The following is a 23,447-nucleotide window of genomic DNA, read 5'->3' on the forward strand; positions in this document are numbered from 1 at the left end:
AGTGACTGTTTGTAGCTGACTTTTTTTTGTTTTAGTTTTTTTAAACGCAGCCGAAACGGCCCTTTAATTTGCAAAGATTTCAAAACAAACATCTTTCATATTGTCATTATGAGGTATTGTTTATAGAATTTTGAAGAAAATAACTAATTCAATCCATTTTTGATTAAGGCAGCTGCAGGCATGATCGCTATAACCACTTGAAGTCTAGGGACAATATGGGTACGTCGCTGGTCGGAAAGTGGTTAAGCAGTATCAGCACCCAAAATGTGACCTGATATTTTGCAGTCACCTTACAGCAGGGCTTAAACTGTGAAAGCGAGAAGTAGCATAAGAAGCCAATCAGTTTATGTGCTGACAAGGAGCCGGATCACGTGACTGGACCAGAACAGGTTCAAAATAGGAAAGTATATACTATAGGTCAATTCTACACCTGATAAATGTAGCTAGCACTGAGTTTGTGGGGTTGATTTACTAAAGGCAAATAGACTCTCTGCAAGTGCATTTGCTCCAGAGCTTACTAAATGAGGTAAAGCTTCAGTTTGCAAAGAATACCAAATCACATGCAATGGAACAAACACACACACACACACACACACACACGATTAGATGATGGAAGTCAGCAGAGCTTTTCCTCATTTACTAAGCTCTGGGGCAAATTCCCTTGCAAAGTGCTCAGTCCGTTTGCCTTTAATAAATCCACCCAATGCCCAGACACAACAGGCAGTACAGAGCTCTCTGTTATTAGTTACCTGTAAAGGATCAGTGTCTGCAAGGCCAACCGCCATCTCTGTTGGGTTCCTCTGCCTGTATGAGTTGAGGAAACCAGTTGAAGACGGAAACAGGTCCATGTCTTGATATTGCCCATACTGCACCGACCCATTCCAGATCTCATGATTGAAACGGGCAACCTAAGAATGACAAAAAAAAAAAAAAAAAAAAAAAAAAAAAGGGGACATCATCTCACTAACGTTTTATTTAATTATTACAGGTATTTATATAGTACTGAAAATTTACCCAGCATGCTGCATACTCTGTACATTGATACCAGTCCGTGTTCCTAAGGAGCCTACAGTCTAAGGTCCCAATCCTACATGCATACACTATTATTGTCAATAGTATTGGGACACCTGCCTTTACACACACACACACAAACTTTAATGGCATTCTAGTCTTAGTCTGTAGGGTTCAATATTGAGTTGGCCCACCCTTTGCAGCTATAACAGCTTCACCTCTTCTGGGAAGGGCGTCCACAAGGTTTAGGAGTATGTCTATAGGAATGTTTGACCGTTCTTCCAGAAGGGCATTTATGAGGTCAGGCACTGATGTTGGATGAGAACTCGCAGTCTCCACTCCAATTCATCCCAAAAGGTGTTCTATCGGGCAATCAGGCAGGTCTTTGCACTACATGGTTTTGGTAAATCTGAAGGAAAAACTCAGCATAAAATATGATGGTGTGTATGGGGCTTAAGACTGGGATGTCATTAAAATTTCATGTGTGTAAAGGCAGGCGTCAAATTTTGGCCTTTATAATGGAGTCTTAAAGTGTTGCGATTAAAATCCGTTTTAGATTTGTAAGTAATCAGTTTTACACTAACGAAGAAAAAGTGTATTGTGAACACAATGGGGGTTGATTTACTAAAGGCAAATCTACTTTGCGCTGCAAGTGCATTTAGAAGTGCAGTCGCTGTAGATCGAGGGGGGACATGCAAGGGAAAAAAAACAAAACAAAAAAAATGCATTTTAGCTTGCACATGATTGTATGATAAAATCAGCAGAGCTTCCCCTCATTTCAGATCTACAGCGACTGCACTTTCTAATGCACTTGTAGTGCAAAGTGGATTTGCCTTTAGTAAATCAACCCCAATGTTTTTCTGGGAAAAGGTAATTCAAATTGGCAGCTCAATAAGAGCAAAAAAGTGACTGCCTCCATCAGTGGGATGGAAAAAGACAAAAAGGCAATAACCAAACCTGGTCTCGTTTTTTTGGCTGTGCTTTCCTTGGTCGTCCTCGTCCTCGTTTTAACTCCTCCTAAAAAAAGACATTTGTTAGGCAATGCAGTTATGTTAACGTAAATCTTGTTGCAAAAGGTCTATAATACTCAAAGTCACATGTATACTACAGTTAGTACTACAGACTAGAATCAAAGCTTAGGTCTCATTTCAATCACGGCTCTTGCATGGGCGTGCGCTTACATACACCCATGTAAATGAAGCCTAAACAGAAAAACAACGGAGTATTTTCAGAGAGTGGATATTTTGGAGTCATATTTTTTTTTATATTTGTTATTATAATAAATATGTAAATTAGCCACTAGATGGAGCACTCAGTGACGCAATTACCCTGCAAAAGGTAAGAACCCTTTCACACGAGGGCGTTTTGCAGGCGCTATAGCGGTAAAAATAGTGCCTGCAATCCGCCTTCAAACAGCTGCTCCATTGTCTCCAGTGTAAAAGCCAGAGGGCTTTCACACTGGAGCGATGCGCTGGCAGGACCTCAGGAAAAGTCCTGACTGCAGCTTCTTTGGTGCGATGCGTTTACCGCTGCTCACCATTGAAATCAATGGGGCAGCGCGGCTATACCGCTGGCAAAACGCTGCTACTGCGGCGCATTGCGGGCGGTTTTAACCCTTTCCGACGGTAAACCACCAGAGAAAAAAAAAAAAAAATAGGATTTTTTTGTACTCACCGTAAAATCCTTTTCTCTGTAATTCACCGACCGACACAGCACCTCTCTGTAACAATGGGTTGTCAGCCCTATCACTGGAGATAACTAGGCAAAGTTGTAATACAACACTTCAGAACTTTAGTTCCGCCCAGGGGGCGGTCCCTTAGGCTACATCCCCACACTCTGCCCTAGCAGCCTCAGTACGTCAACAAGCAGTATAACGTAAAGAGAGAAAAAAAGGAGGGGCGGGTGCTGTGTCGGTCGGTCGGTGAATTACAGAGAAAAAGGATTTTACGGTGAGTACAAAAATCCTATTTTCTCTTATATTCACTGACTGACACAGCTCCTCTCTAACTAAATGGGACGTCCTCAAGCAGTGCCAAACGAGGGGTGGGAAAAACCAGCATAAAAATCTTCATCCACCATGGCAAGTGGGAACTAGTGAAACTAAACCCACAAAAAAACAGCAGTGTGTGGAAAACCACCACAAAACAGGGTATCCTCAACAGGAGTGATCCCCAGACCGCAGCCAACTGTGGAAGTAATGCAACCGTGCATTAACGTAACAGTACTGCGTTTTTTCGAAAAAGCAGGAAAAAATATCAGTTGCATATTTTATTGCAACTACACTGCCGCCTGCAAAACTTTGCGGCCAAAACTGGCATCAGCCGATGCACTGACGTCTACCTTGTAAAACTTGGTAAACGTATGGACAGATGACCAGGTCGCCGCCTTACACACCTGAGGGACCGACGCTTGGTGTCAGAAGGCCCAAGACGTTTCGATTGCCCTTGTGGAGTGGGCCGTGACTGGAAAGGGGGGCACCTGCCCCTTCAAGCCGTAGACTTGTACTACACTCGGTCTGATCCACCTGGAAATGGTGGCCAACGAGACCGCTATGCCTTTCTTTGGACCAGCCACCGAAACAAAAACAGTGAGTCTGACTTCCAAAAAGGGAGCCGTGGCAGACAAATATACCTTCAGAGCCCTAACCACATCCAGAGCGTGAAGGGCCACCTCCTTAGGGTGCTTCTGCTTAGGACACAGAGATGGTAATACAATCTCCTCATTGAGATGAAAAGCCGAGACCACTTTCGGTAGAAAGGACGGTTGCGGATGCAACACGACGTTATCCCTGGATAACCAGATAGGGCGACTTGCAAGACAAGGCCGCCAGTTACGAAACCCTCCTGGCCGATGTGATGGCCACTAGGAAGACCACTTTCTGGAAAAAAGTCAACAAGGGATATTCCATGATATTTTCCAATGGCGGGTTTTGAAGCTCCGACAACACCAGGTTCAAATCCCATGGAGGTAACAGTGGACGCACCGGAGGGACTACGTGTCGTACCCCCTGAACGATTTCCGTGCCCGCAACATAGTTGGAATCACTAAGTCCGACAGACCCTGGTTCCTCAACACCTGGCTCTCAATAGCCATGCCGTTAAAGCCAGCGATGGTAAAGCAGGATGGAGAATTGGACCTCGAGATAGGAGGTCCTCTCGCAACGTCAGTCGCCAGGGAGCTTCTGCCACCAGACGCACCAGGTCTGCGTACCAAGGACGCTGAGGCCAATCCGGGGCAACCAGTATTACTGGGATCCCCTTGGCTTCCACTCTGCGAAGCAGATGTGGCAACAGTTTCAGTGGAGGAAAAGCGTAGATCGGCTGGTACTGATGCCATGGGGCCACCAGCGCATCTGACGCGTCTGCCCACGGATCTCGTCCTGGACACCAATCTTGGCACCCTCCGATTGAGACGGGAGGCCAGTAGATCCACATCTGGTGTGGCCCACTTCAGGCACAGCAGCCTGAATGTCTCCGAATGCAATACCCATTCTGCTGGGTCCAGCATCTGGCGGGTTATATAGTCCGCCTGCCAGTTCTCCACTCCCGGGATGTAAATAGCCGACAGGGCCGGCAAGTGTAGCTCTGCCCACCGAAGTATGTGAGCGACCCCCCCGTGCAGCGGCTGAGCTTTTTGTTCATCCTTGTTGAGGTTACGTACGCCACAGCTGTGGCGTTGTCCGACTGTATCCTGATCAGACGCCCTTGAAGACTCATCGACCATGTGTGGAGACACAGCTTGATCACTCAATTCGAGCAGATTGATCGGCAGCTCGGATTCTTCCGTCGACCAGAGGCCCTGAGCCGACTGAACCCTCCTCATCACTCCACCCCAGCCTGATAGACTGGCGTCCATAGTGATCACCGTCCATTTCAGAGGAAGGAACGATTTTCATTACTGAATCACCAGGGACCTCAACCACTAGATCAGCGAGTCCCTGACTGGCTGGCTCACCTGGATCTGCCAAGCCAGGGACAACTGAGATTTGTCCCATTTTGACAAGATCTCCTTCTGCAGAATTCTGGTGTGGAACTGGGCATAAGGTACTGCTTGAAGGAGGCTACCATGAGTCCCAGTACTTGCATGCAAAACTGGAGCGACGACCACTTGCGGTTCATCAGTAGTTTGACCGCGGATCTGAGTCTGCAATTTGTCTGAAGGGAGAAAAACTCTCGCTTCCCTGGAGTCCAAAAGCAAACCTAGGTACTCCAGACGCTGGGTCGGCACAATCACCGACTTCTTTAGGTTCAACAGCCACCCAAATTCCTGCAGGGTCTGCATGGTGATCGCCACATCCTCCTCTAATTCTGAGGCACTAGATGCTCTCAGGAGGAGATCCAAGTAGCCCACGATCCCACATTGTCGCAACAACGCCAATATTGGAGCCAGTACCTTGGTAAAGACCCGGGGGGCTGATGCCAGGCCAAAGGGAAGAGCCACAAATTGGTAATGGTCGTCCCAGACTGCAAAACGCAGAAAATTTTGATGCCGAAGGCATATGGGTATGTGCAGGTACGCATCCTGGATGTCTAAGGACGCCTGGGAGTCCCCTTGATGGAGTGCAGCGACTACTGAGCGAACTGTTCCATTCAGATGTACTTAAGGTCTTGCACTAGTTGGTCAGCTAGTTCCACGCAGACAGGGGGAAGCCTGTTGCTCTCCCAATTCTTGGTGCAAAAGTTTTGCCCACTCAGTCAGTGTCTGCGACACAAGTGCGCATGCCAGTACAGGTCGCACGGCTGACTCCACGACTGTAAACAAGGAATGAGCCACCGCCTCGGCCTTCCTGTCCATGGGATCCTTGAACGCAGGTGTCCCCTCAACCGGGATCGTGGTTACTTTGTTTAACCTGGATACTGGGGGGGTCCAAGACCGGAGGAGCCGACCACTTTTTGAGAAGGCTTTCCTCAAAGTTATAAACGCACCGCCATGTATGTGGGGACCGAAAAAGGTCAGTTGCGGGTGACCCTATTCCTTGTAAATGAACTTGTCAAAATAAGTCAGATACGGGAACACCTTAGGTGAACGTGCTGGCTTGCGGGACCCAAAAGGGACCAGTACATCAGCAGAGGGATCCACTGGCTCCTGATCTTCAGGGTATCACGCACAGCCGTGATAAGTGCTCCAACAAGCGATTTGTCGCGCACGGACCTGGACGGGGACTCATCCTCACTGTCCGAACGGGCCTGGTCATGCTGACCCTACCCTGTCTGCCACCCGAAGGGGACTTAGGACAGTGACAGTCCCACCCTCCTTGCTGCCGACTGAGGGGCTCTAACCCACCGGACTCACCACACTGAGGAGTTCTGCGCTGTTCACAGCAGTGCCTGTAGACCCCTAGTGCTCCCAGGTGCAGAGGAATCAAACGACCGCCCAGCGTCCAGTAAAACAGACAGGAAGCTGAAAGCACATGTAGCTGCTTGCAGGAGAACACTGAAACGTGCTCAGGCTTCTAGAAAATGGCCGCCAGTGTCCTGAATAGGGAAGCACTGGGAAAATGTCCGCTTGAAGCCCAGAAGATCTGCTGCCCTTGCCCACACCTAAAATGGCCGCCGGCCAGCTTCCATGAGGGACAGAGACAGAAACATGGCAGAGACACAGCGCTGCATCGAAGACACAGCCAGACCCTCACAGGCACCTCCCAGGAGCAAAACACACAGGATCCAGGCACCACCAGCCAGCCCCCTATACCAGGTGAGAGCCCTCATGGACCACACACACGCACACACGCACGCACACACGCACGCACACACGCACGCACACACGCACGCACGCACGCACGCACACACACGCGGCACCCCCCCCTCTGTGAGGGGGAGGGAAGATAGGGACAGGAGAGAAAAGAGAGGGAGGTGAGGGACCCTCGAATCGACCTCCCAGGGAATGCCCAGCTGCTCAAACCCACCGGGGCAGGGAGAGCTGTACTTACCAGTCCTGAAGCTGGGAGGCATTCCATTGTAGATCTACACCTGATTGGTACAGGGTAGCTACTGGCCTCGGCATACTGTGACGCAGACATCAGTAGCCCGGTCATATGTACGCCCCGGAGCATAAAAGCTCACCGACCACCTCTGGAGCTGAGGTATGTTGTGGCCTGCCGAGCCATAGCTGCGACCTGTACACGCTCGATTGCCGAACTGGGGAGACTACAAGGATAAGGGTATCCAGCCTGTCACCCAGCCGGCTGTTGATAGTAGATCACAGGATCATTCATCTTGCGCAAAAATCCAAGCTTCTGGGCAAAAAATAAATAAATAAATAATAATAAAAAAAAAAAAATAAAAAAAAAAACACGGACCAATGGGCCCGCAGGGTTCCTAGGTCCTTCTCCTTTACTAGGCAAAGTAAAACTGTTGCAGGGGGGGGGGGGGTTGTAGCCTGAGGGATGGCCACCCTGGGCAGAACTAAGAGTTCTGAGTGTTGTGTTACAACTATGCCTAGTATTCTCCTACTGATAAGGCCAACAGAGAGGAGCTGTGCCGGTCTGTGAATATAAGAGAAATATACCTGCCAATAAACAGAATGCTGTAAAGAAGCAGCTTTTCTTTGCTTGCGATTTGAGCTCGTATCGCACAGCAAAAGGTATAGGTTTGAGGTATTGTGAGTAATTGCATAAGTACTTGTGTAAATACTCAGTATTGGCACCGATATCGATAACGGTATTGGCACAGCCCTACTATTCATTAGTACTCATTAGAGCCGATCATGACAGTTCATACAAAAATATCCAAAGTGAAAAGCTCAAAAAATATTTTGGGGAAGATAACAGAACAAACAATTTTCGTTTAATCAGCACAGTATTTGTCCATAAAGAAGGGACCAAGACTGCACATACTCGGAAACAAGAGAACCCAGAAGGAAAAATGGCAACAAAAACAAATCTTCGTATTCAAAGAAAAATGCTCCTAAATATGAAAAAATAAAAAATAAATAAAAACAACACCACACCACACACAAAAAAGATTGTTTTCAGGATAAAAATATGTAAAATAGTAAAATAGCAATAATGGGGTGATAATCTTTGGTACAATTTGGTAATTATCTTCTTATACAGAGGTGTACCCTGTAAATACATTGGTATAGCCAAAAGGCGTGGCAAGCAGAGGGGTTACACATATGACATCACTTCCGATTACACGCTGGTACGTTGGTACACACACAGAAAGCAGTATTGCATCATCATAATTTTTGTATGCCTAGTAGCATTCTTGTATTTGATATAAGAATAGAATGCAAAAAAAAAAAAAAAAACCCCCAGAAAAATAAAAACCCATGAACAATTATTCGTCCGTTTTTCTCATTGTGTGTACCAGACATTAGGACCAGTGTCAAAAAAGGCAGAATTAACCGCTTGTCACTCATGTAACTTAAATATACAGGAGACAAAGTGGCCCTTCCGGGTCTAGGGCGCACATGCCCTGGTAAAATAAGAAAGCACTTCCTAGGCAAACTTTTAACCCTTTGATTGCCCCTGATGTTAACCCCTTCCCAGCCAGTGTCATTAGTACAGTGACAGTGCATGTTATTTAGCACTGATCATTGTATTTGCGTTACTGGTCCCCAAAAAGCGTCAAGTGTCAGTTAGTGTCCAATTTGGCCGCCACAATATCACAGTCCTGCTGATCGCCGCTATTACTAGTAAAATAAAAATATCCAATAGTTTGTAGACGCTATAAATTTTGTGCAAACCAATTTAAAAAACAAAACAATCCCCAATAAGTGTATATTAACAAAAACGTAGCAGAATACCGACCTAAACTGATGAAGAATTTTCATTTTCATTTTTTTTTTTTATTGGAAATTTTTCATAGCATGAAGTAAAAAAAAATGTTTTCTTCAAAATTGTCGGTCTTTTTTGGTTTATTGCGCAAAAAAAAAAAAAAAAAAAAACCCAAACGCAGAGGTGATCAAATACCACCAAAAAAATAAAAAGGCTCTATTTGTGGGGGGGGGGGGGGGGTTAGGACATACATTTTGGGTACAGCACCGCATGAGCGCGCAATTGTCAGTTCAGGTAACGCAGTGCCGTAATCGCAAAAAATAGCCTGGTCAGGAAGAGGGGTAAATCTTCCCATAGGGCAAGTGGTTAACTGCAGGTAAATTTGACCTGGTTGATCTGCTTCAAGTTGCTTTTAAAGCCCTTATCTTCTACCAGTCTGAATGCATCACCACTTACCACCACTACTGTTATTGCAGCTAGATCTGTAGGCTTCCTTGCTATCGTTGAAGAGTCTTTTCTGGGTCTCCCTCTTCCTCTTTTTGTGCCAAGAGATTGCAAGGAAGTCTTGAGTTGCTTGTTAACCTTAAGGAAAGAAAGATAAATCTGTAGAAGGTAGCTCCATACCACACCACAGAATGTCAAGCCGCACCAGGCTCTTACACATCCAAATGACCCTTCCTGTGACCCAGGCCTCCCACCACAACAATAATTCTCATTTGTCTTCTTCCACCATTGTTCTATGGAGTGTGAGGATCCGGATACAAACCCAGGTCCTCGGTTCCTTCTGGCGGTTGCTCTTCTTACTGTGCCAACTAAAATGCTGAACAGCTTCCCCGCCTGATCCCTTGGTCAACCTTGCTTTAGATCTGGTTTCCGGTGAACCTTCCGGTGCTCCTCCCATGAACTTCTGACTTAAAGCGGAGCTCCACCCTAAAATGGAGCTTCCGCTCATTGGAACCCTCCCCCCCCTCCGGCGCCACAATTGGCACCTTTCAGGGGGGAGGGGGGGTGCAGGTACCTGTACAGTACAGGTATCTGCGCCCACTTCCGGCATAGATATCTGCAGAATCGACGCCCCTTTCCGAAGGTCCCCCGCTGTCTGCTGGGAAACACACAGATCCCAGAGACAGCTGGGACCATCCTCATTGCGCAGCGCGACTCGCGCGTGCGCAGTAGGGAACCGGGAAATGAAGCCGAAAGGCTCCACTTCCTGATTCCCATACCCAAGATGGCGGCGGCAGCACCCGAGAGACGATCGAGAGATCGGCTTCGGGTACCGACATCGCGGCCGCGCTGGGCAGGTAAGTGTCCTTATTTTAAAAGTCAGCAGCTGCAGTATTTGTAGCTGCTGGCTTTTTTTTATTTTTTATTTTTTTTATTAAAACGGCGGACTCCCGCTTTAAAGTGGTTGTAAAGCCTCAAGGTTTTTCACCTTAATGTATTCCACGTATTAAGGTGAAAAAAACTTTTGTGCTGCAGCTCCCACCCCCAGAGGCCCCCCCTTTTACTTACCTGCGCCCAATCCGTTCCAGCGATGGGCAAAGGCCCAGCGGCTTCAGCTGTTGTCTCTCTCATCATTAGACAGATTGATAACAGCAAGAGCCGTTGGCTCCTGCTGCTGTCAATCAAATCCAGTGACGTGGGGGCAGGGCTGAGCCCTGCTGTCTGTGTCAACGGACGCAGCAGTGAGACTCGGGAGCATGCCCGCATGGGTGCCCCCAGAGAGAGCGGCTCTCCGTGAGGGCACCCAATGGGAGGGAAGGAGCCAGGAGTGCTGGCAGGGCAGCTTAGAATAGGATCAGGGCTGATCTGTGCAAAACCCTTGCACAGAGCAGGTAAGTATAACAGGTTTGTTATTTTTATGGGAAAAAAACCCTTTACAATCCCTTTAAGCCATGTCTCTGCACTTCCTGTTTGCTAGATTATTGTGCTCTTTTCCAGCCGATATCTTGCTTTTTGAGCTCCTGCTGCTTTCCATATTTTCTCTACCACTGGTTACTGAGCTTTGGCTTGTTCTCCGACTACTCTTCTGCTTGATCCCTACATGCTTACATCTGTAACAAGATCCCAGCTTGCTCACCTCCTGGTGGGGCGATCTTGAGAACCGCGACCGGAAACTAACACACCACGAAACTCAATGCCATCATCAAGAGCTCTGGTGAATTCTGGCTAGTTCTTAGATCACGTGACTCGGATTAGCCCGTGTCACCCACCAGGGGGCACCTGCTTGTGTGAGAAAAGATGGTCCTCAACTCCTTGCTTGCTCTTTAAGATCTTCAAAATGTATTGATTCTCCATGAAAGACACAGCGACAGACAGCAGATGTAAACGCGTTTCAGCCCACAAGGCTGTCTGTCACTGTCTTTTATGGAGAATACATTTTGAAGATCTTAAAGAGCAAGCACGGCATTGCGGACCATCTTTTGTCATGATTGCTAGTGCAGCCATGTGTCTACCTTTCTGCACCCACACTGAAAATAAAAAATAAAAAAATTGAATCTTATTGGGCATTATCACCACACCTCTGCTTTATTTTATGCAACTGCTTGTATATTATCATCATTCTGGTTACTGTGTAAACCTTTCTACTGCTATAGCTATGTGCCAGACCCCAGGACAGGAGTCAGGCACATAGCTATGAAAATATTTTCTATGGGAAGGTGACAAACTTTCACAATGAAAAAAAAACTGCTGTGCTTTGTGTAATATGATTATTTCCTATAATTGTGTCACCTGGTGGCCATAATATGATATTTGTCCTGAAATACCTCTGGCAGGAAAAATACTGCATGATGGGAATTAGATGGTGCCAAGGACCAAAGGAAGTGATCATATTAGACAAAATACTGCCTTTTTTTGTTGCAGCTGTGCCAGGGTTGCCACCTTTTCTTCAAGCCAAACTCAAATACTTTAGTGGCACGCGGCAATTTTTACGAAAAAAAAAAAAAATACAAAAAAAAAAAAAAAAATTAACAGGGAGTGCTTTGGACTCTGGTGTAAAAGTGAACTCTGATGCAAGAGGGTTTCTGCTCGTCAAAGCCCCCACTTCCATCAGAGTTTCCAGAATTCCTCCTTAAATCAGGGTTCCAAAGCACCCCTTAAATCAGAGTCAGAAGAGCACCCCTTACCTTAGTGTAGTCACTCGCAAGCAGGAGAGAGAAGGGGGGGGGGGGGGGAAGACTTGTCACAGACAGTGGGTGGTGAGCTTATTCACCTGAGGATGGAAGCTCAGGCATCGGCATCTTTCATGCACAATGTATCTGTCGGCTGCTGAGCTTTTCCAGCCCACACATTTGTTTTCTGAGGCACGGCATGCCAGGGATTGGAGTGTGGGCAGACACAGAGGGGTAGGGGCAGAAGGAGGAGGAGCAGATCAAGTCTTCTCTTGCCTCTCATACGTGCAGTGTGTGGGGGGGGGGGGGGGGGGGTGCAGTGAGAAAGTCTGGCAACCCTGGTGATTAAGGTGTTCATTCATTATTTTAAATAATTCATAACTTTGGATAAATTCGTATTCGTTACGTTCACCAACGGCCAAATTTGAAAGGAAACTCCAATACCTATAAATGTAATAGTTATTATTTACGATTTTCAAAATAACAAATACTGCAACTAAACGAATTCAAATTTTTCTGAAGTTACAAATTTATTCGAAATAACGAATTTCGATCAGAATGAATGATTTTTGGGCAGTGAACACGTCTAGTTTTTATAACTAGACCCCTGTGTGTCATTTATCGGAAATACCACCATACCATACCAGCAGATTTTTACTCGGGCTCCTTACTTTTTCATGGGTGTACTTTTTCATCATACTGGTGTGATGAGTTGGACTCTGATATCTGACTGATGCGATTGGTACATTCACAGCCTTTTCTATCTTTACCAACGGATGAGGTCCCACTCTTTTCTCTACCACCATCATATCTTTATCCGCTGATTTACGAAGCCTCAGGAGGCCGGCTTTCCTTATGGACGCTTTCCTTGAATCTTGTCCTGCGATTTGGTTTCTTGGACCCTCTGACACTTTGGCCTTTGGGAGGTCCACAGCGGGTAGTCTGATTAAACGCGGTCTACCTCGCGATCTTTTTGCGGGGACGTCTTGCGGTCTATTCAGCAGTGAATTTATTTGAGACATGACGGTAACTTTCTTTGTGCTTCCAATGGGTCGCCCTCGCCCCCTTTTCTCAGAGGGTCCTGCCATGCTTGGGAGGGGTTGAGATTCAATCGTGTTGGTGTTGACTCTTAAATCAAGCTCCACCGTGTTCCACAGCTACATCTGTAGAGATATCCCTGTAAAATTAAGGGGACATGTTCAAGCGATCTGTAATGAAATACTTTAACCTCTTCCCGCCGGCCGAATGCATGTATGCAGCCTCTCGGCATGTGGGCCTACATGCCGAGTGGCTGCATATATGCAGTGCGGTGTTTATGGCTTACCGTGCTCCCAGCTCAGTAGCCGGTGATTACCAGAAAGCTCCCGATGCATACTAGCAATCGAGAGCTATCCGATCGTGTGACCACTGTGACAGCCAATCACAGTGGTCACATGACCTGAAAGCCCACCGTTCAGTGTTTAGAAGGGCTAGGAGGCGGCCAGTGGGAAGGGATTAAAATTAAAGGCTACGTTTATCTTTTGAAAACAATGGACTGTGCAAAGCAGGGATAAGAAACAAAGACTCTTAGTAAAAAAGCAACACACAATACAGAATAGTTATAGCGGAGCTCCACCCAAAAATTTAACTTTTGCTTTAAGTGACGGTGACCCGCTGGCATGTGCAGTGTGTGCCCAGCTGTGAAGCCGCATGCTGGGCGCCCGCAGTGACAATGCCAGCACGGCAGGGGGGGGGGGCACTAGGGAGACGAGCGGGGCTTTGATCCCCCCGCATCGCCGGACCCTGCAACAGGTAAGTGTCCGCTTATTAAAAGTCAGCAGCTGCAGTATTTGTAGCTGCTGACTTTTTAATTCTTTTTTATTCATTTTTTATTGGAACTCCGCTTTAAGCACACATTTAACTCCCTGATTACCCGAGATGTTAACCCCTTACCCGCCAGTGTCATTAGTACAGGGACATATATGTATCACTGTATTAGTGTCAATAGTGATGTTAGTGTCCATTAGTTCCACCCCAGTGTCAAATTGTCCACCACACTATTGCAGTCCCATTATATTATTATACAGGATTTATATAACTCCAACAACTTTTCATAGCGCTTTACAACATAAGGGCAGACAGTACAGTTAAAATACTATTCAGTACAGGAGGAATCAGAAGACCCTGCTTGTAAGACCCCATTCACACCTCAGCGTTTTGTAGCTTGAAGCTCCAAAACACTGAAGAAAATGAATAAATAAATCAATTATGGTTCACATCTCCACTCCATGTTGCCTGAAGCTCAAAAAAAAAAAAAAAAAAATTACAGGCAGATTTGGGCATTTTTCTGCTTTTTACATTGGTCACCTTATGACCTGTATAAAAACAATCGCGGCAAAATCTCTGTAAAAATCATGGCAAACACACGTGACTTTCTGCCTGAAAAATGATACACTCAGGTATGAATGCAGCCTTAGAGCTTACAATCCAAGTCATTGATATATATATATATATAATCAATGACTTGGATTGTAAGCTCTAAGGCTGCATTCATACCTGAGTGTATCATTTTTCAGGCAGAAATCCAGTATATATCCCATAGATTGTAGACGATATAACTTTCACACAAAGGAATATACAGTTATTTATTTTATTTTTAACTAAAAAAAAGACATGTATCAGAATATATTTTGGTCTAAATTGATGAAGACATTTGTTTATTTTCTCCTCTCTTTTATTAAAAACCCCAGTGGTGATCAAATGCCACCAAATGAAAGCTCTATTTGTGTGAAAAAAAAAAAAAATAGTCATTTGGGTACAGCGTTGCATGACCGCGCAATTGTCACTTACAGTAGAGCAGTGCTGCATAGCAAAAAATAAATGGTGTGAGTCAGGAAAATGGTAAAAATGCACTGACGCTTCGATGGCCAAAAATTGTGTTTTCGGAATTTTATGGATCACGAAAAAGGTGCTGATAATTAGGCCAAAAACGCTTTTTCCGATTTTACTGTGCGTTTTTCATTAGGTCATGTGACTCAAAAACCTGCATCAAAAACGTAACAGTGCCACACTGATGCATTTTCAGTGCATTTCAACAGGGAGGTGTGTTTTTGGCCCATTTTAAAAATCCTGTTTGCTGCATTTTTTTTTTAACACCGCAACGGACTGGTGTGAAGACATACATGGAATTTTAAGAGATGTATTTTTCTTGAGCTTTTCTTGCGCTAAAGGTGCTGTTTCTGTTCTGTTCCGTCACCAAAATTTTGATTCGGTGCACCTCTAGAAGGGGGTACTTTCTGGAGCTGAGGTGGTTAAGAATAGAGATGTTCTCAGGCGTGTCCGAAATCCCATGTGCCCGATCCCGCCAGGAAGCCGACACTGCACACGGCCAATCGCAGCCACTGAGACATTTCCCGGCTTGCAGCTGCACAGATCGGAAAATGTCTCCCTGCCTTTGATTAGCCGTGTGCAGTGTCAGCTGCCTGGTGGGATTTCAAACACGCCCGAGAACATCTCTAGTTAAGAATTACAATGGGCTCGGGCGTGTTGAGACCGCAACCGCCAGAAAGCCATCACTGCACACCGCCAAAATCACAGGTAGCGTGTGTGTATGTGCAGCTGCGGGCCGGGAAATAGAGTTACCACCTCATCTCTTTAAACCCGTAAAAATTACACAGGTTCTGCAGCTAATTAAATGCAGATGAAGCACCGAGTTTAATTATCACCTTAATCAGCCACAGAACCCGTGTAATATGCGTTCGGTTTTAAAGGTATGAGGTAGCAACCCTACCAGGAAATGCCTCACTGCCTATGATTGGCGACGTGCAGCAACAGCTTCCTGGCGGGCACGATCTGAACACACACAAGCCCATCATTAGTTAAGAATACATACTTGAATATCATTTTCTTTTTTCAAACCACTTTAAAGCATTTGTCTCAATCCTATTTGTTGGACGGCTTCATCTGTCAAAAACAAAACAGACTAAAGCTCACCATACACATTACAATCCGATCGTACAATCTCCTTTAGGCCTGGTTTACACCTATGCAGGTTGCAACCTCATCCCTTTAAACCCAAACACACATTCATTACACAGGTTCTGTGGCCGATTAAAGGTGGCAATTAAACTCACTTGGTGCCTTATCTGCTTTAAAGCGGGGTTCCACCCTAAAGTGGAACTTCCGCTGATCGGAACCCCCCCCCCCCCCCTCCAGTGTCACAATTGGCACCTTTTAGGGGGGAGGGGGGGTGCAGATACCTGTCAAAGACAGGTATTTACACCTACTTCTGGGCATAGACTCCCACAGGAGTCTATGCCTCTTCCTGTCCCTGCGCGCTGTCTGCTGGGACACACACGGGTCCCAGAGACAGCGCAGACAATTCCTATTGCGCTGCGCGACTCGCGCATGCGCTGTAGGGAACCGGGAAGTAAAGCCGCAGCTCTTCACTTCCTGATTCCCTCACCTAGAATGGTGGCGGCAGCAGCCAAGAGATCGATCGGCATCGCTGGACCCCTGGCACTTTCCATAAAATGCACAGATGTGAACGTGACCCATAGGAGACCACGTTAAATGGAGTGTAGTGAGTTTCTGTAAGGCCCCTTTCACACGGAGGTGCTTAAAACGCTGAGCACTTTTGAAGAGCTTTTCAGGCGCTTTTTCATTTCAATGGAGAGGAGAGGTTTTTTTTTTCACCGCCCTGCCAGCGCACTGCCCCAGTGTGAAAGAATTCATTGATTTGAATGAAAATAGGTTTTTGTGAGCTTTTCAGACACTTTTTTTTTTTTTTTTTTTTGTGTGAAAGCCCCTCGGTGTGAAAGGGGTCTAAGACTAAGACACGGAGGTGCTTTTCAAGCACTTTTGCACAAAACAAGAGCACCTGAAAACTGCTTCCCATTCATTTCAATTAATGCTGTCACACCTGGGCAGCGTGCCAGCTGGGCGGTCAAAAAAGTTGCGCAAGCAGCATGTTTGGAGCATTTAAAAAAGCGCAGAAAAAACACCCCTGTCCATTGAAATGAATGGGAAGCACTTCAAAAGCGCCTGAAGATGGTTCTTTTGAGTCTGAACCATCTGCACTAGGTATATGTAAAAACACAAAAAAAATAAATAAAAAAAAAAAAGCATTCATTTATGTCCACTGAACAATTTATCGGTCATTACATGATGGCACGATCGTCTGCACTCGCAGCCGAATGTTCGTTTTTTGATAATGTGTTTGGCCGATTTTTCGTATGGTGTATGGCCAGCATTAGATTAGGGGTAGGCAACCTGGGGCCCTCCAGCTGCTGTGGAACTACATTTCCCATGAGGCATTGCAAGCCTGGCAGTTACAACTACTCCCAGAGGTATGATGGGACTTGTAGTTCTGCAGAAGCTGGAGGGCCCCAGGTTGCCTACCCCTTGCCTTAGATCTTGCAACAACTATTCAGTTTCAAAGGCTGCCTAACTGCATACAAAATAAAATCGATTGAATCATTTTAGGTAGGTCCTTATATACACAGCTTTGCTAAAACAAAAAAAACATTGATTGTACAAAGATTGTATGGTTCGATTGCAATGTGTATGGTGACCCTTAGTGGCAGGATCAAAATGATGAAAAAAATAATAATAATAAATAAAAAGGAATCTAACGGCGCCACCACATGCAAGAACTGGTGAGTTGCAATATATTACATTGGAGATTTGGGGGGGTTATACTGCTTTCAGCTGTAAATAAAGACATTTTTAGATATCAGACCTACAAGAAGGACCGCAGAGGAAAAAAAAAAAAAAAGGATTTAAAACGAAATGGGTGACAGTCCCATTAAACAGGGGGACAGTTAGGAGTTCTGAAAATGGGGGAAATATTTAATAATGTGAAAAGTATTCCTTTGTTATTAAGGAGCACCAACAGATGACAGAAGAGAGGAGAAGCAGACAGAATAATGAGTGGAGAACACAGAGCACCAATCCAAAGCCATGCATTGATTCCTACAGAGAGAACACAACAAGCACACACCTTGCAGGGTGAACGTTATCCTGGCCCCTGTGCAATGCCTTCCATATCCATCCACACTCTGCAGAACACACTTCCCTCCTCCCAGCACACTCCACTTCCTCCTTCTCACTTCCTTTTCCTTCTCTGGGACACGCCCCCTTCTCTCTATACACTCATCATTAATGAGCAGCAAGCCTGATCCAAGGGATGTTCCATGAAAAAAAAATCCCATGTATCTGTGTGTTATACATTTACAGGGGAGGACTGGAGGGAAAGAGGCGATCTGGGTGTTGAATGTTGTTACATTGTGTCTTTTTATGTGTTTATTTCTTTATTTTTTTTTTCAGCTAGACAGTTAGAATGTCATCTGCAGAAGTGATATGTTATACAGCCACTAGGGGGCGGACGGTGCAATGTGCGATTGTATTGTTCCTTATTAGGCGGCACACATTATGCAAAGAGGAGAAAAAGAATTGATTTGGCATAGCAACATGGAGGAATGTGTATTTCCCTCATCATGGGAACAATAGCTGAGCCAAAGAACAGGCAGACATTTTCCTGGGTGAGCTCTCCCTGGATCCTAACAATTTATTACACACACATATTATATAATATATACATATTTTTTTTTTTTTTACAAAAAATATAAGTAAATATATACTGCATGTACAGTATATATATATATTTCCTTAAGTATACAAGGAAATAATTTTGTATATTATACTTATATTTATATATCTATATATAGAGAGAGAGAGATATTTTTGGGGGAAATAAAATAATATAATAATATATATAATAATATATATATATATATATACATATATTATTATTATTATTATATATATATATATATATATATATATATATATATATTATATTATATTATATTATTTAAGGTGCTTATACAGTGCCGTCAATTTACGCAGCACTTTACATATACATTGTACAATCACATCAGTCCCTACCCTCAAGGAGCTTACAACCTAAGGTTCCCAACTCACATTCATATACTAGGGCCAATTTAGACTGAAGCCGATTAATCTACCAGCATGTCTTTGGATCCCCTTTCACGCTGGGGGTGTTTTTCAGGCGCTTTAGCGTTAAAAAAAAAAGCGCCTGTGAAGCGATTGAAAGAAGCCTCATCTGCAATCCCGATGTGAAAGCCCGAGTGCTTTAAGAGCCCTTTCACAATGTCAGGACCCAAAAAACACTCGTAAAGTGCCGCTTAAACTAGCAGCGCTTTAGCAGCGTTTTTCGAGCGCTAGTGGGGTGCTTTTAACCGCTGCTACTGGCCAAATAAAGGGTTAAAAACGCTGCTGCCAAAAGTGCTTTTCAGGCGTTTTGCAGGCGCTTCCCATTGGTTTCAATGGGAAGGGGCGCTTTAGGAGCGGTGTATGCATCGCTCCAATAGTGCTACAAAGAAGCTGCTTGCAGGACTTTTTTTGATGCCCTGCCAGTGTGAAAGCACTCGGGCTTTTACATTGGGATTGCAGTTGCGGATTCTTTCAATCGCTTTACAGGCGCTTTTTTTTTTTAACACTGAGGCACCTGGAAAATGCCCCAGTGTGAAAGGGGTCTTAGCCCTTGTACACACGGTCGGAGAGTCCGACGGAATGTGTCCTATCGGACCTTTTTGTCGGATATTCCGACTGTGTGTGGTATGCATCGGACTGTTTCCGTCGGAATATCCGACGGACCAACTTTTCCAACTTGCCGGCAAAATTTTCGACAAAATGCTCCGATCGGACATACTCCGATCATGTGTAGCCTACTCCAACGGACAAAGTGCCACGCATGCTCAGATCAAATTCCTAGACCAAAGCTATTGGCTACTAGCCGCAACATAGTCCCGTCCTAACGAAATAACGTCATCACGTTATGTACAATCAGATTTTCCGACAACTTTGTCCGACCGTGTGTATGCAACCTTTTCGGACAAAATCTGTCGGATTTTGTTGCCGGAATGTCCGACCGTGTGTACAAGGGCTTAGAGTGTGGGAGGAAACCGGAGTACCCGGAAGAAACCGACACAGGCACAGGAGAACATGTGTCGTGGTTGGGAACCAGTGACACTTTTTACTACTAGGTGAGAGTGCTACCCGCTACACCACTGTGCTGCCCTTATGCCCTGTACACACACAGTCAGAAATTCCAATGGAAAAGGTCTGATCGGATTATATTGTCTGAAAATCCAATTGTGTGTGGGCTCTATAGGACTTTTTCTGTCGGAAATTCCGACAGAAAAAATTTGAGAGCAGGATCTAAAATTTTCCGACAAAAAAATCCGATCTGACTTTTTCCAATTGTTTGTAGAGAATTCCGATTGGACAAAGTGCCACGCATGCTCAGATCAAATTACGAGACCAAGGCTATTGGCTACTAGCCCCTACATAGTCCCGTCGTACGCAACAACGGTTTCATGCAGCCCCACTGGTAATTTGTAATTATTATTATTATTATTATTATACACGATTTATGTAGCACCAACAGTTTATGCAGTGCTTTACAATGTATAGGGGGGACAACACAATTACAGTACAATAGGTACAATAGGGCCCGGCTCATAGAGCTTACATTCTAAAGGGAGGGGGTGGTACAAAAGGTAACAGCTGCAGAGAATGATTTGATGTGGGTGGCTCGGGGACAGTTGGGTGTGGGATAGGCTTCCCTGAATAAATGAGTTTTCAGGGAACGCCTAGAGGTGGGCAGGGTAGGGGCTGATCGGACAGACTGGGGCAGGGAGTTCCAGAGGATGGGAGAGGCTCTGGAGAAGTCTTGAAGGCGAGCATGAGAGGAGATAACAAGGGAGCTAGAAAGCAGGAGGTCCTCGGAGGAGCGGAGGGGACGATTTGGGCAATATCTGTAGATGAGGTTGGTGATGTAGATGGGGGGCGATGTTGTGAATGGCCTTGTATGTTATGGTTATCATTTTGAATTTTACACGTTGGGGTAGGGGAAGCCAGTGAAGGGACTGGCAGAGAGGGGCGGCAGTCACAGAACGATTAGTGAGGTGTATTAGTCTAGCAGCAGCATTCATAATAGACTGAAGGGGGATGTAAGGGTAGGGAGCCTGTGTAAGGGTCGGCCATTAAGGAGAGAGTTGCAGTAGTCAAGGCGGGAAATAATCAAGGAGTGAATGAGTTGCTTTGTGGTGTCATTAGTCAGGAAGGGTGGAATTCTGGAGATGTTGCGGAGGTGAAGGCGGCAGGATTTAGCCAGTGATTGGATATGGGGGCTGAAGGAGAGGTCAGAGCCAAGGATTACACCCAGGACCCTGGCATGTGTGGAGGGACCAATGGTTGTATTGTTGATATTAATGGTGAAGTCACGGGGGGGATCGTGAAGGAGGAAATATAACAAGCTCAGTTTTAGGTTTTAGAAAGATTGAGATTGAGGAAGTGGTGTGACATCCATACCGATATGTCATTCAGTAACTTGGAGATCGGTGAGGAGATTGAGGGGGTGAGTTGAGGAGTGGAGAGATAGATCTGGGTGTCGTTGGTATAGGGCTGGTATTGGAAACCATGGGAGGTTATCAGCTGGCCCAGGGAAGAGGTATAGAGCGAGAATAGGAGGGGCCCAAGGACGGAGCCTTGGGGTACCCCAACAGAAAGAGGAAGAGGAGCGGAGGAGATGGAGTTGAAAGTGACACTGAAAGTGCACTGAGATAGGTAGGAGGAGAACCAGAATAAAGCAGAATCATGGAGGCCAAGGGAGTGTAATTTGCTGAGGAGGAGCAGGTGGCCAACTGTGCCAAAGGCAGCAGAGAGGTCTAAAGTATAAGTATAAATCTTTCATGTGACAACACTGAAGAAATGACACTTGTCTACAATGTAAAGTAGTGAGTGTACAGCTTGTATAACAGTGTAAATTTGCTGTCCCCTCAAAATAACTCAACACACAGCCATTAATGTCTAAACCGCTGGCAACAAAAGTCAGTACACCCCTAAGTGAAAATGTCCAAATTGGCCCCAAAGTGTCAATATTTCGTGGGGCCACCATTATTTTCCAGCACTGCCTTAATCCTCTTGGGCATGGAGGTCACCAGAGCTTCACAGGTTTCCACTGCAGTCCTCTTCCACTCCTCCATGACGACATCACGGAGCTGGTGGATGTTAGAGACCTTGTGCTCCTCCACCTTCCATTTTGAGGATGCCCCACAGATGCTCAATAGGGTTTAGGTCTGGAGACATGCTTGGCCAGTCCATCACCTTTACCCTCAGCTTCTTTAGCAAGGCAGTGTTCATCTTGGAGGTTTGTTTGGGGTCGTTATCATGTTGGAATACTGCCCTGCGGCCCAGTCTCTGAAGGGAGGGGATCATGTTCTGCTTCAGTATGTCACAGTACATGTTGGCCTTCATGGTTCCCTCAATGATCTGTAGCTCTCCAGTGCCGGCAGCACTCATGCAGCCCCAGACCATGACACTCCCACCACCATGCTTGACTGTAGGCAAGACACACTTGTCTTTGTACTCCTCACCTGGTTGCCACCACACACACTTCACACCATCTGAACCAAATAAGTTTATCTTGGTCTCATCAGACCACAGGAGATGGTTCCAGTAATCCATGTCCTTAGCCTGCTTGTCTTCAGCAAACTGTCTGCAGGCTTTCTTGTGCATCATCTTTAGAAGAGGCTTCCTTCTGGGACGATAGCCATGCAGACCAATTTGATGCAGTGTGTGTCATATGGTCTGAGCACTGACAGGCTGACCCCCCCCCCCCCCCCCCCACCCCTTCAACCTCTGCAGCAATGCTGGCAGCACTCATACATCTATTTCCCAAAGACAACCTCTGGATATGACGCTGAGCACGTGACCTCAACTTCTTTGGCCGATCATGGCGAGGCCTGTCCTGAGTGGAACCTGTCCTGTTAAACTGCTGTATGATCTTGGCCACCGTGCTGCAGCTCACTTTCAGTGTCTTGGCAATCTTCTTATAGCCTGGGTCATCTTTATGTAGACCAACAATTCTTTTTTTCAGATCAGAAAGAGAGTTCTTTGCCATGAGGTGGCATGTTGAACTTCCAGTGACCATTATGAGAGAGTGAGAGCGATAACACCAGATTAAACACACCTGCTCCCCATTCACACCTGAGACCTTGTAACACTAACGAGTCACATGACACCGGGGAGGGAAAATCGCTAATTGGGCCCAATTTGGACATTATATATATATATATCCCTAGATATACAAGGACATGATTAGGTATGTCAGTGTTTTTCAACCTTTTTTCAGTCGAGGAACCCTTTAGAATTATACACTGCTCAAAAAAATGAAAGGAACACTTTAAAAACACATCAGATCTCAATGGGGAAAACTCTCACGCTGGATATATATACTGATATGGATTGGGTAATGTGTTAGGAAGGAAAGGATGCCTCAGTGTTTGATGGAAATGAAAATGACCAACCTACAGAGGGCTGAATTCAAAAATACCCCTAAAATCAACATGAAACAATGATACAGCAGGCTAATCCATTTTGCTGAAATTTAATTGCAGCAACTCAAAATTGTCCTCAGTAGTTTGTATTGCTACCATGTGCTTGTATGCATGCCTGACCATGCCGCTCATGCTCCTAATGAGACAACGGATGGTATCCTAGGGGGTTTCCTCCCAGATCTGGACCAGGGCGTCACT

The 23,447-nt window shown here is 45.6% G+C and overlaps 1 protein-coding gene across 2 annotated transcripts in view; it reads right to left on the bottom strand.

Moving 5' to 3' along the window:
* Positions 1 to 23,447, bottom strand: part of LOC143985310 (uncharacterized) — a 75,936-nt gene that overhangs the window by 41,144 nt on the left and 11,345 nt on the right. Inside the window, exons 1-5 of one of the 2 annotated variants that reach the window (XM_077484706.1) lie at positions 17,825 to 17,925; positions 12,516 to 13,021; positions 9,188 to 9,313; positions 1,969 to 2,028; positions 750 to 908 (exon numbers count right to left, since the gene is read on the bottom strand). In XM_077484706.1, coding sequence (XP_077340832.1) covers positions 750 to 908; positions 1,969 to 2,028; positions 9,188 to 9,313; positions 12,516 to 12,932 — 762 coding nt within the window. In that variant the 5' untranslated portion in view covers positions 12,933 to 13,021; positions 17,825 to 17,925. Of the gene's footprint in view, positions 1 to 749; positions 909 to 1,968; positions 2,029 to 9,187; positions 9,314 to 12,515; positions 13,022 to 17,824; positions 17,926 to 23,447 lie in introns of those variants that run through there. The other variant, XM_077484707.1, reaches the window with a different exon arrangement.

Source organism: Lithobates pipiens, unplaced genomic scaffold, assembly GCF_037356315.1.
Source record: "Lithobates pipiens isolate NorthernLeopardFrog02 unplaced genomic scaffold, aLitPip1_a1.2 Scaffold_1, whole genome shotgun sequence".
NCBI classification, from domain to species: domain Eukaryota; kingdom Metazoa; phylum Chordata; class Amphibia; order Anura; family Ranidae; genus Lithobates; species Lithobates pipiens.